General features: G+C 52.9%; 2 protein-coding genes across 2 annotated transcripts in view; both read left to right on the forward strand.

Annotated features, from left to right (window-relative positions):
- Positions 1 to 12443, forward strand: part of LOC308356155 (kinetochore-associated protein NSL1 homolog) — a gene marked incomplete at its 3' end in the record, with an annotated part of 431182 nt that overhangs the window by 64329 nt on the left and 354410 nt on the right. The window lies entirely within an intron of this gene.
- LOC308356156 (basic leucine zipper transcriptional factor ATF-like 3) lies at positions 672 to 12295 on the forward strand. Its single transcript, XM_080824933.1, has 3 exons — positions 672 to 908; positions 3654 to 3758; positions 11798 to 12295. Exons 1-3 carry the CDS (start codon positions 831 to 833, stop codon positions 11981 to 11983), a joined length of 369 nt encoding a protein of 122 aa, XP_080681059.1. The 5' UTR covers positions 672 to 830; the 3' UTR covers positions 11984 to 12295.

Here is a 12443-nt window from a genome sequence, read left to right on the forward strand (position 1 = left end):
TCCCCTACAGCCCCGCGGCGTCCGTGGAAAGAAGGGCACGTGCCCCGGCAGACAGGCCCTGGGATGCCGCGGCTCTCAGGGTGGGCATTGGGACTCGGCAACGCTGGCTGCCGGCTCCTGGCCTGCGCCTCGCGGGCAGGGGAGCCGCGGGTCGAGGAAGGAGTGAGGATGGAGCCTGGGCGACCGATCGCCCCGAAGAAAGTCCCGAAACACTGACCCCTGCGCTAGGGAAAGGCAGGGCCCTGGGCGCCCAGGAAGATGCCGAGATGGGACCTGGAAACAGCCCCCTTCCCGTCCAAGCCACCCACTTGTGTTTCTCAGCCTGAGTTCCCCGAGAGCGTCCGAAGGACCCCAAAGGCTGCGCTGCGTCTCCCTGACCCCTCGGGCCCCAGCGTCCCTTCTCGTGAGTGGGGCTTCGCGTTCCCTCCCGGGTTCCGGAGCCGCCACGTGACTTCCACGAAGCGCAGGGACCCAGCGGAAAGCCGCGACAGGGGTGGGATTAGGGACCCCGAGGTGCGGCGAGAGGGCGGGGAGAGGAGGAAACGGGGCGGGAGTGAGAGGAGGGGCGGGCAGACTCGGGACGCGCCAGCGGGCGGGCCGGGGCCGGGGGAGGGGAAACCCGGGCAGCGCAGCGGCCTCAAGCGCCTGGAGAGCGGGAAGCCCGAGGGGGCGGGGCGGAGGGCTGCGGCCGGCAGGTGCGGGGGCGCGAGGATGCGGGTGACCAGAGAGTGCCGATAGGCAGCGCCCCGCGTGCAAGGCGCGGCGGGCCGCGCGGCCGCTCCTCCGCGAGGCTGCGCGGCGGGGCGGGCCGGGCCGGAGGAGCGCCCGGCATGTCGCAAGTGCTCCCGGCGGCCGGCAGCGTCCTGCAGAGGAGCGTCGGGGCGCCTGGGAACCAGCCGCAGCCGCAGGTAGTGGACTAGAGGCTCAGGGAGGCCGGCGGGCGTGCGGGGATGGGAGGGCCGAGGGGCACGAGGAGGTGGGTCTGGGGCTCCGGGGTGGTGAACTCTGAGTGCTGGGGTGAAGGGCGCTGCGGGAGCCAGAGACCGGCAGGAGTGGGGTCGCGGGGCAGGAATCCCGCGGGCGCTTCTGCCCGGTGGTCCCCAACTCACGCACAGTGCCCGCCGCCTCCGGAACGGTGACCCGGCTCCTGCGCCCCGGGAAGCGGAGAGGCCGCAGGGCGCAGACGACCGGGCACAGTCCACGCTTCTCCGCACGTGGGATCCGCGCTGTCCCGGCGTTGCCATCCTCGCGCTGGCGCCCGCTGCCACCCCACCCCCGGCGCGCGTGGCCCTTCGCAGGCGCCAGTGTGTGCAGAGGGGAAATTCGGCCCGAAGGGGCAGCTCGTGTCCAGGCACTCCCAACATCTACCCTCCGAATGGGGAACTCGCGACCCATCAGCTTAAGGGTGCGGGGTGGGGCCCCTCAGCGGGAGAACTCCAGTCCGGCTGCTGGTGGAAACCCCTTGGCCCGCGTTCAGCCCTCTGTGCTGTCCTTGGCAACATGTACAACTGCCTACTCCGGAAACAGATAAAGTTGCCCGCGGGGATGGCAATCAGAGAACTTCCCACTCGGTTGCTCTGGAGGGAGTCTTCATCGTTATGTCCCCCCTCCTCCCCTTCCCAATTCGATGCCTGGCACATAGTGTCATCAGGTGACGCTAGAGAGTCACACATTTCTGAGTTTGGACCTCGGTTTAACCACACACAGGTTGAGTGGCCTTGAGCATTTTATTTAACTTCTTTGAACCTCAATTTCCCCACCTGTAGAATGAATATAGTAATAACCTCTCGAAATTTTTATGACTAATTAAGATATGGTTAATAATTTATGATTATCTTAACACTTGGCTCCCCTCTTTCTGTTTTGATTGAATGTTACTGCTGGGTTCTCAGCTGTGACCATATGGATAGGTGATTACATCCAGGTTAGAGTGTCTTGCTCCCAGAGGACAGGATGCAGGTTGCTTCCTTGGGTCCTATGACTTTTTAATTGTGAACAAAAAGGCATGATTTGGAGACAAGCACTACGGGAGACTCGAAAAATGGCAACCTCCACAGGTTACTGTAATAGTAGTAACCTATTACTATATAATAGTAGCCTCCTTAGGTTATTAAGGGCATACCATGTGCTGGGAGCTTTAGGTTAAAATCTCATCTTATCCGTATACTAGTCCCAAGCATTAGGCTGTTGGAATGATTTATGCAGTCATTACCAATCGGTTGTTCCGGGCATGCATCTTAGTGCCTAAAACAGTGCCTGGCACATGGCAGGTACTCAGTTAATACTTGCTGAGAGAATGAATGACTCACACTTAGGATAAATGAGAAAACTGAACATTCAGAGAATTTAAGCCATTTCCCCCAAGCTGTATTGACAGTAAGAGACAAAACCAGTGGCTATATATTTCTATAGCTAGAGTTCTGTCCTGTAAACCACATTTTGCCCCTGTGGTGTCCTGGTTATGTTAACCAAGACTTCTTTGCCTCTGAAAAGCTACATTTTAACACCTTGTGCCTGTTCCCTTAAGCACTACTTCCAGACCACATCTATTTGTTATATTATTTATAATATGTTATCTGTCTCCTTCTATAGGCTTATATTCTTCTGTATACTGAAAATTCTTTACTCACCAGAGTTTGGGGAGAAGTGTCTCTATTTGGAATACAAAACCAGATAAAATAACTGAAATTACCCATTATCTTATATTATCAATATTTGCTCTCCACTAATGTTAATAACTGAGTAGCTTTCCTGTGTTTGTATCCCACTAACCTCTTGGCTTTTAAACTGTTTAAAGGTAGCATACCACATCCCCGCCCTTTGGTACCTTCTCACAGGGTTCCGGAAAGCAAATACTCTCTACTTCTCCATGTTTTTTCTGTAACTGAAATGGTTTTCATCTTGGTAGGTATATATATATATATATATATATATTTTTTTTTATCCTGCCTGTTTCAGGATAACTCTTGAAGGATTCAACTAGGTGTGGTTGTATCTCATATAGAGCTGAGAGCTTTCAAGACACATCATGAGTTTGCTTTCTGATTCACTCTGACCTGTGAAAATGTCCATCGAGCATTGTTCAAATGAGGTGTCTGAGATCATTTGGTGTGTTGGTAGAATTGTGTGGTTGCAGTTAGTTGTCAGTGTAAAATGTGCATGCAGTATCAAAAGTACCTGTTTGTTTGTGGCGGGGTAAGGCCTGCCGCACAGCGAGTTCCAGATAGCACATGCCTTCTGCCTTCCCTGTTCTCGGATGCACGTTGACACCACACCTCTTCCAGGCACACACCCTGTGGGGTAGAGGTTTATGAACGTTGGTTTGGAGTCCAACAGACCTGAGTTCCACTTCCCATTTACCCACGTCTATCTGTGATACCTGGAGCAAGTTCCTTACCCCCTCTGAGTTTCTTATCCTCATCTTTTAAATGGCAGTCTCACCATACATTTCTCAGGGGGGTCATGGAATGAGCAGCTAAATTCACCCAGGGCACAAGGCTGAACAAGGGGCTAGTGCTGTCCCACCCATGTAGCAACAAGCACTGTCAGGACTGCAAATAAAATGGTGAAGTGATGCTGAGGAAAGGGACAGGGCAGAGAAAGGCAAAGTAAGGCGCCCCGACAGCGTACCTAACCACACATTTCCGCCCCAGAGCCCAGACGATGATGACCGGAAGGTCCGAAGGAGAGAAAAAAACCGAGTTGCTGCTCAGAGAAGTCGGAAGAAGCAGACCCAGAAGGCTGACAGACTCCACGAGGTGAGCCTGTGGTTGGGGCAGAGCCACATTAGGGCCACGGAAAGGAGCTGTGGTGGTGGCCCCAAGGTCACGTCCTGGTCACCACCAATTTGGACACGTACGTCTCATGTCACTGCATCCTTCCAGCCCAGTTTTCCGATCCTTCAGGGACATCTTTATCCCTCATCCGCTGGGGGTTCCTCTCTCAAGTTCCTTTCATTATAAATCAGAAGAAAACGAAACAAAACGAAACAAAACCTCCTCTCGATCCCAATTCCTTTTCAAGCCCCATTTGTTTTCTTTCCTTCCTCCCCTCCCTGCTCCTCCCAGAGAGACCTGCTGTCTCCATACGCTCAGTGCCATTTATTTCCCAGTCCTCTGTGCTGGTGTTTCTGCCGCCCCGCCCCACCCAGCACGCACGCACGCACGCATGCACGCACACGCACGCATGTACGTGACCGTACGCAGGCCACGTGCGCGTGCGCACACACATCCTTTCCGCAGAAGCTGCTCCCGCGGGGACTCGTAGTGCCTTGGCACTACCTGATCGGGGACTTCTTTCTAGACTCATCGACTGTGACCTTGCTGACCTTGCTGAACATTTCACACCATTGACCTTCCCCCTTTCCTGAGACCTTCTTTCCAGGTCTTCAGCTTCTAAAAGACCGCATTTCCCACTGGACCTTCCTAACCACCTTTCTTCTCCGTTTCTTTGCTACCTTCTCTTCCTCTGTCAGTTCTCTTAAGTTTTGGTGTTGACCAGGCTTTCGGACGCTGCCCTTTCTCCTTCCCACCCTGAAGATACGATCTATTCATCTGTTCTCCCAGCATTAGCTCCCCACGTTGACTACTCCAGGCAAGACCTCAGTTGGAGGCCCCCCGACCCCCTATCTCCAGTGTCTGCTTAGATGTCCTCAGATGGGTGGGCTGCAGGCTGCCTGGATGCAACACGGCTCTGATATGTGTGTTTACCCTGAGACATTCTCTTCTCCTCCTGTCTTCAAGTGAAGTTAGTGGAGCTCACCAGTTTTCTCATCATCCACGTCAGGAACCTGGGATTTACCCTAAACTTTCCCATTTTCCTCTACCCTTATGCATAATCCCACATAATCTCACAGACAGAACATGGGAACTGCCCCATATCAGGCACTGGCCTCAAAGGTATCCAAGTGTCTGTGCAAAGAACTGATGATAGTTCTGAACGCTCATCTTTAGACAAGGTTGGCGTAAATCACTGAGGATTTTAATTTAGCCCTTCCTTGCCTGCTGTCTTGTCACAGCTGGTCTTAGCAAGAGGGGTCTTGGGGCATTGACAACATAGCAGATACCGAGGTATTATGAGGGGAAAAACAATCTCTGAAAAGCCTGTCACGGTAAACTGATAACAGGTTTAGGATATACATACTCCGGGGGAGGCAACCAATGATCGAAATTAACAGTGGGCATAAATTACGAATATCAGACTCTTTCCTGGAAGCAGGAAGGCTGGGCCCTAAAAGGAGATAGGGTCAGATGAGATCCTTCCCAGCCTGAATTGGTCCTGTAAACTTCCCAGAGAGGAGTTGGAATGTCCTTTGTCTCCTTTCTTCGTCCCCCCTTGCGTTTGAAGCAGTCCTGGTTCTAGCCTCATGTTACCAGATTACCCCAGAGGGCACTTGTGGCCCAGTTTGGGCATGGCCCTGCGTTCAGACCCTATGTGCCAGCTGGACAGCCAGGGCCCTTCCCCTCAAGAAGCTTCTGGTCCCAGCCAGGTGCATTAATATAAGGAAACACTAGGGGACACTCATTTGTAAGTCCCAAGTGATTATGTGTGTGGTGGTGGCTAAATGATGATAAGACCTTCCACAGAGCAAGAGCGGGTAGATTCATTCCACAAATATTTGTTAGCACTACCATGGACAAGGCCTGGATGCTAGGTCACAAAGAGAGGAGTAAGATCTTCCTATTTTTGAAAGCATAGGAGTTTTCAAGGAAAGTATATTCATTTCTTATGGATTTTGTAATAAATTATGACAAATTTGGTGGCTTAAAACAACATAGATTTATTATCTTACAATTTTGGAAGTCAGGCATCTGGAATGGGTCTCAACGGGGCTAAAATCAAGGTGTCAAGTGAGCTGTATTCTTTCCAGGGGCTCCGGAGAAGAATCCATTTCCTTGCCTTTTCTGGCTTCTAGAAGCTTCTGTGTTCCCTGACTTGTGGTCCCCTTCCAACTTCAAAGCCAGCACTGGCTAGTTAAGTCTTTTTCATGCTGCATTACTCTGACACTGTTCCATTGTCACATCTCCTCTGACTCGACTTTTTCTTTTACTAAGACCCTTATGATTACATTGGATCCACCTGCATAATCCAGGATAATCTCCCCACGTTCAGATTCTTAATCACATCTGCAAGGTCTTTTTTTTTTTTTTTTTAAACCACATAAGGTAACATATTCACAGTTTCCAGAGGATGGCTGTAGGTATCTTTGGGACATCTTTGGGAGGCCCTTATTCAGCCTACCTCAGAAGGTAGCATAAGGTAGCATAAATCTACAGGGTCAAGAAGACGGTTTCTCTCTGTATCTGTCATTGTTGGATTTGATGCCCAAATGAGCCAGGTGCCTGGGAAAGTTAGGGTGGTACATTTACTCCTGCCTGATCCCTCTTAGAACCATGGGGGGTCCCCCTTCTGTAGGGTTCCTAGCTTCTTCTGCGGTCTACATGCCATGTCACATGATTAGATATGACAGGTGCTGTTTTGGGAAATGGGGCTAATTGATCTGAAACCCATTCCCTCCATGGGAGAAAACTCCCTTCTCTGCTTCTGTAGAGCAGGAAGAGTAGATCCTGCTGACCCATCACCGGCAGATCACCTCATCGAGGCCAGTCTTGTTGAGAAACTCAGTGTCCAGGAGGCCAGGACAGTGGGTCCATCCATATACAGACCCCAAAGCTATAGCCCCCATCTTTACTGTCACTAGCTACATACTAGTGTTATTGGTCACAAGGGGCAGTGGGGGAGCAGGTGGCCAGCTCAGGAAAATGGAACTACATCCCAGTCCTGCTGTAGAAGAGGAACGTCATCTCTGGGTGAAAGGGTAGCACATGAATCATAGCTTTGCTGGTAATTCCTTACCTCCTTCCAGGGAGGGCATCCCAGTTATGGGGATCTTTGTTCTGTGGGGCCAACAGAGAAAAAAAAAAGTAAATATTGTTTTAAAAAAGGAGTATTTTCTTAAACTTTGAAAAAACATCTATATGTTGAGGGTGGGGTGTCTGGTTTAAAAATGTGGTGCAGAATTGTTTTAGTGGCTCCAGGAAGTGAGTTGAGGGCAGAACACCTAGCACACTGCTCTGGGTCATGGCAGAAAAGCTTGTCAGGCCTCCTGGGGCTCCAGGCCCCATCAAGCATGGGGCACGTGGGAACCAGACACAGTTCTCAGAAACCTCAAACATGGGATCAGTCCCTCTCTCTCAGAGACACTAAAGGGTCCAGAAAGCTGCCACCTGGTAGCCAGGGCCACCACCACTCCCTGGGGAGCTTCGGCCGTGAGAAGGGCTGTACTCAGTCCTTTCTCCGTCCCATCCTGTGGGGTGACATGGGTGCATCTCTCAGAGGAACTCAAGGTCTTTATTTGCCTTCCTTGAGTACCACGAAGGGGACCATCTGGAGCTTGGTTAGAATCCCCACCCTTCTCTGCTGCCCGCCTCGTTCACTCACCTTGAGTCCCCCTTCCCTCCAGCACCCTGAGAAACCTCCTCCAGGAGCAGCTTGTAGAAGCCTCTGGGCTACCTCCCCCGGCTCCTAGTTCTCCACCTCCCCCAGGGCAGGGCCGGGAGAGCCTGAGCAGGCTCTGCCAGAGGGAGGCTGGGGTCACTCTTCAGTCTGAGTCTTCCCCTCGGGGAGGTGGTTGCTGGAAGCCCGAGTGTGGTGCCGAGAAGCTGTTCCTAACGCGTGTGTGTCTGCACCTCCGCGCTCACTGTGGCTTTTTGAATCATCCTGTCGAGGCGCTACACCTCTCAGGGGGTTGGGCACACGCCTGAGTCCACGTCCACAAATAAGGACGTGCGTGAACAGTGCAGCTCTGCAGCAGGCAGAACCGTGTCTCAGAAGTGGGTCCGACTGGTTCGAGCCAGGCAGCCCCAGGTGAAGACTGAGAAAGAACGTTGAGTCAGAAAAGGAAGGCAGTGATGCCATCCTCAGGAACCCCAAATGTCACCAACTGACAGATGTCTTGGGCAATTCGGTTGTGGTCTGTGTTGTCACGGCTTCTTCAGCTGTTGCCTGTTCTAAGAGAATGCTTCGAGTCGTCCCCCCTTGGTTCAGAAACTGATGATGACACCCATTTGTACAGTCCTCCCTGATGACACAATTTGTCTGCTGGGAAGGTCAGGGTGGGGCTAGGGAATAGGCTTTATTGTAAAATCCTGAGCACTCACAGCCCTTTACTGCTGGTAACCACCACGGGGAAATTTGGGGCCAGGCACTGCCAAGTGAAAGCAGAGTTACTTCCTTGCTCAAGGGCTGCAGTTGACCTTGAAGTCAGGTTCCAAGCCTGCACGACTTTGGAAAAGTCATCGTGGCTCTCAGAGTTTCTCTTTCTTCGCTTGTGAAATGGGGTCTGTATGTGGCTGTGCCCTTCTGATGGCCTTTTCTAAACCTCATTTCCTTTCTGCCTTCACTGTCACCTCTGGCCCCGGGACCCACATTAGCTCATTTGCCAGTTTTTCGTCCTGGTACCTGGATACCCCCAGACAGTCCCTCGGTCCCCAGCCAACCTCCCTTAGATGCCCAGACCAGGGTTTCTTGAATTCGGCACTGTTGACATTTGGGGCCAGCTAATTCCCTGTCGGGGGCGGGGGGCCTCTGTGCACTGTAAGATTTTTTTTACGTTTGTCAAGTCGGGTACCTTCTTCTCGGTGTGAAGTGGGTCTTACTCCCCCTTCACCCCCATTTCCTCTCACCTCCTCTCCACTCGCCCCAGCGAGTGGAGTTATTATTTATTTTAAAAGATTTTTATTTATTTGACAGAGATCACAAGTAGGCAGAGAGGCAGGCAGAGAGAGAGGGAGAAGCCGGCTCCCTGCTGAGCAGAGAGCCCGATGCGGGGCTCGATCCCAGGACCCTGGGATCATGACCTGAGCCGAAGGCAGAGGCTTAACCCACGGAGCCACCCGGGTGCCCCTCCTCCTTTTATTTTGTTGTTTGGTCTCACCAGAAGATCTTGACTTCTTCTCTCCTTTTTATTCCCTCGGCTCCATGAAAGTCCCTTAGCAGGTTGATGAGTAAAAGTCAAATCCCCGAAGAGAAAGTCCCCACAGAGAAGGCAAATGGGGGACCTTGAGGGGCTGGGGTTTGGGGGAAGCAGTGTTACTTCAGGAAGACATTAGGCAGCATGGCCCCTCCTGGCTTCCAGAGATAAGGCTCGGGAGCTCGGGGCATCCTGCCACAAAACTCAACCAGCAAACAAGCTACTACAGAAATGGGATATTCTGCCACAGCAAAGACTTTCCTGTTTTTTGGAATCTAGTTAAAATGTTTGCTCATCAGAACCATTCACATCTGTTCTCCATTTTACTGGGAGGTGAGGAGCACGTCTAGTTTGTGTGTGTGTGTGTATGTGCCTAGTTGTGTGTGTGTGTACGTGCGTGTGTGCATGTGTGTGTATACACACGCTCCACAGAGCTGCAGCCCGTCGTCCTGCGGCTGCAGGCAGCCTTCCCGAGATGACTGTCTTCCCATCCACCGCCTCCCCTGGCCCATGGAGGGCTTGTTGCCACATTGTAGATGGAACTCGGGCTCTAGGACTCGAGCTTCTGAGAGGCCCGAGGAAAGCGTGAGGAGTGGGGCCGGCAGCAGGGCTGAAGGCGGAAGGGGGCCCATGGGCTAATGAAGCCGGCCTGACCTGGGACAGCCTGCGGGGCGGGGTGGAGCATACTCCAGACCACCCTGAGGGCCTGCCTGGGGAAGGCTCAGAAGGCCTCTGTGTGCAGCACCTCTGGTGCCTAGAGGTGGGGAGGGAAGGAAGCCAGTGCGAGAAGGAGGCAGAGGAGTCACTGGGCGGTGGCCCATCAGGCGCAGCTACAGGAGAGGGTAGCAGAGGCTCCTAGGAGCTATACATTTCTGATCTTTGGGAAGCGATCCTATTTAGTATAAGTAAGATTGAATGTGATATGAGATTGACTAGAACATATGATGAGGGTTGTGGTTCCATGAGGTGCTGTGATCCGGGAAGCCTTCCTGGAGGTGGTGGCCTTGAGCTGGGCTCGCACAGGAATGGAGGAACGTACTCCAGTGGAAGAGAACAGCATTAGCAAAGGGCCAGAGTTGAGAATTTGCATGCGCTTTAGGGGCCTGTAAAAAGATCAGACTTTTTTAGTGTTATTTTTGAAAATTTACTAGTAAGAGAAAAGATGTGGCAGATAATAATAAGGTAGGGTCCCCACGTCAGGAAAAGCACGGTAAACAACATTGCAGCATGATTTAAATAAGGTTGGGCGCCTGGGTGGCTCAGTCCTTAAGCCTCTGCTTTCAGCTCAGGTCATGATCTCAGGGTCCTGGGATCCAGCCCCGTGTTGTCAGGCTCTCTGCTCAGCAGGGAGTCTGCTTCCTCCCCCCCCCCTCTCTGCCTGCTTCTGCCTCTCTGCCTACTTGTGATTTCTGTCTATCAAATAGGTAAATAAAATCCTTAAAAAAGAATATTTAAATAAGGTTCTCATCTTCGAGATGATTTCTATCTGCCATTGGCCAAGTACTGTAGAACTTACCAGTGACTCGGAGGAAGAGAAGGAAGACCTAACTATCAAGTTAATGGACAGCTTATAGCTGTGTAGTATCGTGATCCGTGAGCTGACCCGTTACGATTCAGAAAGACTTTGCTAGGCTGGAAGACGCCCAAGTGACCGCAGTGAAAGTCAGAAGAAGTGGATGTAGAGCCCACCCTTAATCTTCAGAACATCAGTCATCGTCCAAATATAGACAGAGAAGCAGCAGAGGCAGACGGAGCTTGCACTTCTCTGCAAGCTCAGGGAGAGTCCCCAGGGTGAGGTGGCTGCAGGCCTGGGTCCGTCCCCGCGGCAGGCCACCCCCGTGCATCTCCCTGTGCATGGTCACGCCATCCCCAGAATCACTCTGGGAATGACTCTTTGCCAGATAGATCCTGGCAGGTGAGAGTGTGTGTTGGGATGTCCCCCAGGAGGACAGAAGGACCAGAAGTCCTAAAACCCAAGGAGCTCAGGAGACCTGAGACAGTTGAGCTTAGGGAATACCTAAGGGGAAGTGGTATGGGGCTGCCTCCTAATATTACAAGAACTGCGATGTTGAAAAAGTATTGAATTTACTCTGTGTGGTTCCATAAGGTGGAACCAAGCCCAATGGATGGGTGTGAAGGAGCGAGAGCTTTTGTGTCAGTGCAAAGAGGAGCTTTCTAATAGAGCAGCTCAGAAAAGGCAGGGACTGTCCTTTGAAGAAAAGAGTGCCCAGCCCAAGGTGGATGTCTGGTTTCTACATTGTGTGGGTTGGGCTGAGGGGTATCTATGAGCCCCTCCAGGTGTAAGCCTCTGCAAACTCCACTATGGTGGAAACTTCAGAGGTGAGAGCTTGGGCGGAGCCAAGGCAAGGGATACTTTCCTTCATTTACTCATGCGGTCAGCAGAGGTGTATTGTGTTTCAGGCACTGTTCCAGGAGCTGGTCCCACAGCGGTGACCCCAACAGAGATCTTCACAGAGCTGCTCAGCAGTTGGGGGAGGGGAGGCAGTCTGCACAGGGCCACAAGGTCAACTTCAGGAGTGACGGAACGTTCTCTTGATGCACGTTGACACTTACCAAAGCTCACTGCACGAGACCCGTAAAACAGGTGTATTCTGTTTGGGTAAATGGTATCTCAGTCAGGCCGGTTCAAAAAGCACAGCCTGCCCTCTTGGACCTTTCATCCTGGTGGCGGGAGAGAAACAGGAAGCCAAGAGGAGCGGTGAAGGGGGCTCGGCTCCGGAGGGAGCTGTCCCGGGGAGGAGGCCAGCCTCCCGGCAGGGAATGGGGCTGCAGCGACCACGTCACCCACTCCGTGTCTCTGTGCAGGAGTATGAGTGCTTGGAGCAGGAGAACGCCGTGCTGCGGCGAGAGATCGGGAAGCTGACAGAGGAGCTAAAGCACCTGAGCGAGGCGCTGAAGGAGCACGAGAAGATGTGCCCGCTGCTGCTGTGCCCCGTGAACTTTGTGCCGGTGCCCCGGCCGGACCCGGTGGCTGGCTGCCTGCCCCGATGAAGCCCGCGGCTCGTCCTCCTCTGCCGACGGAGGAGCCTTGGTCTTTTTCACACCTGGTGGGGGAAGGGTTCCCTCCGTGTCTGTGTCCAGGGGGACCGGTGGCCAGGTCACCTCCTCGGAGCTCCTGGCCGTGTCCTCAGCACACAGCTTCCGCAGGATGCTCCCGAGGGCGCCTCTCGGAGCCCTGAGTGGATCCGGGCCTGGAGGCCACCCTCGGGAGTCCCCTCAGTCCACTCTGGCAGCTAGTAGTTTCCATGTTGTGCAGAACTATTTCCTCCAGAATTTGGAGAATAAAGGTGGTTATGATCTCTCCTTTGGCCACGTTCTTGGAATTTAGACAGACAGGATGTTTCCTAGTCCTGCAGAGGTGGACGCCTTCTGTCTCCTCAGGCTGTTTTGTGGCTCCTGGGTCTTGCTTCCCCGTCCTGGTCATCGTCCCCGTGGTCATAACTGGGCTTGA

The sequence above is a fragment of the Martes martes genome (genome assembly GCF_963455335.1).
Source record: "Martes martes genome assembly, chromosome: 15".
NCBI classification, from domain to species: Eukaryota; Metazoa; Chordata; class Mammalia; order Carnivora; family Mustelidae; genus Martes; species Martes martes.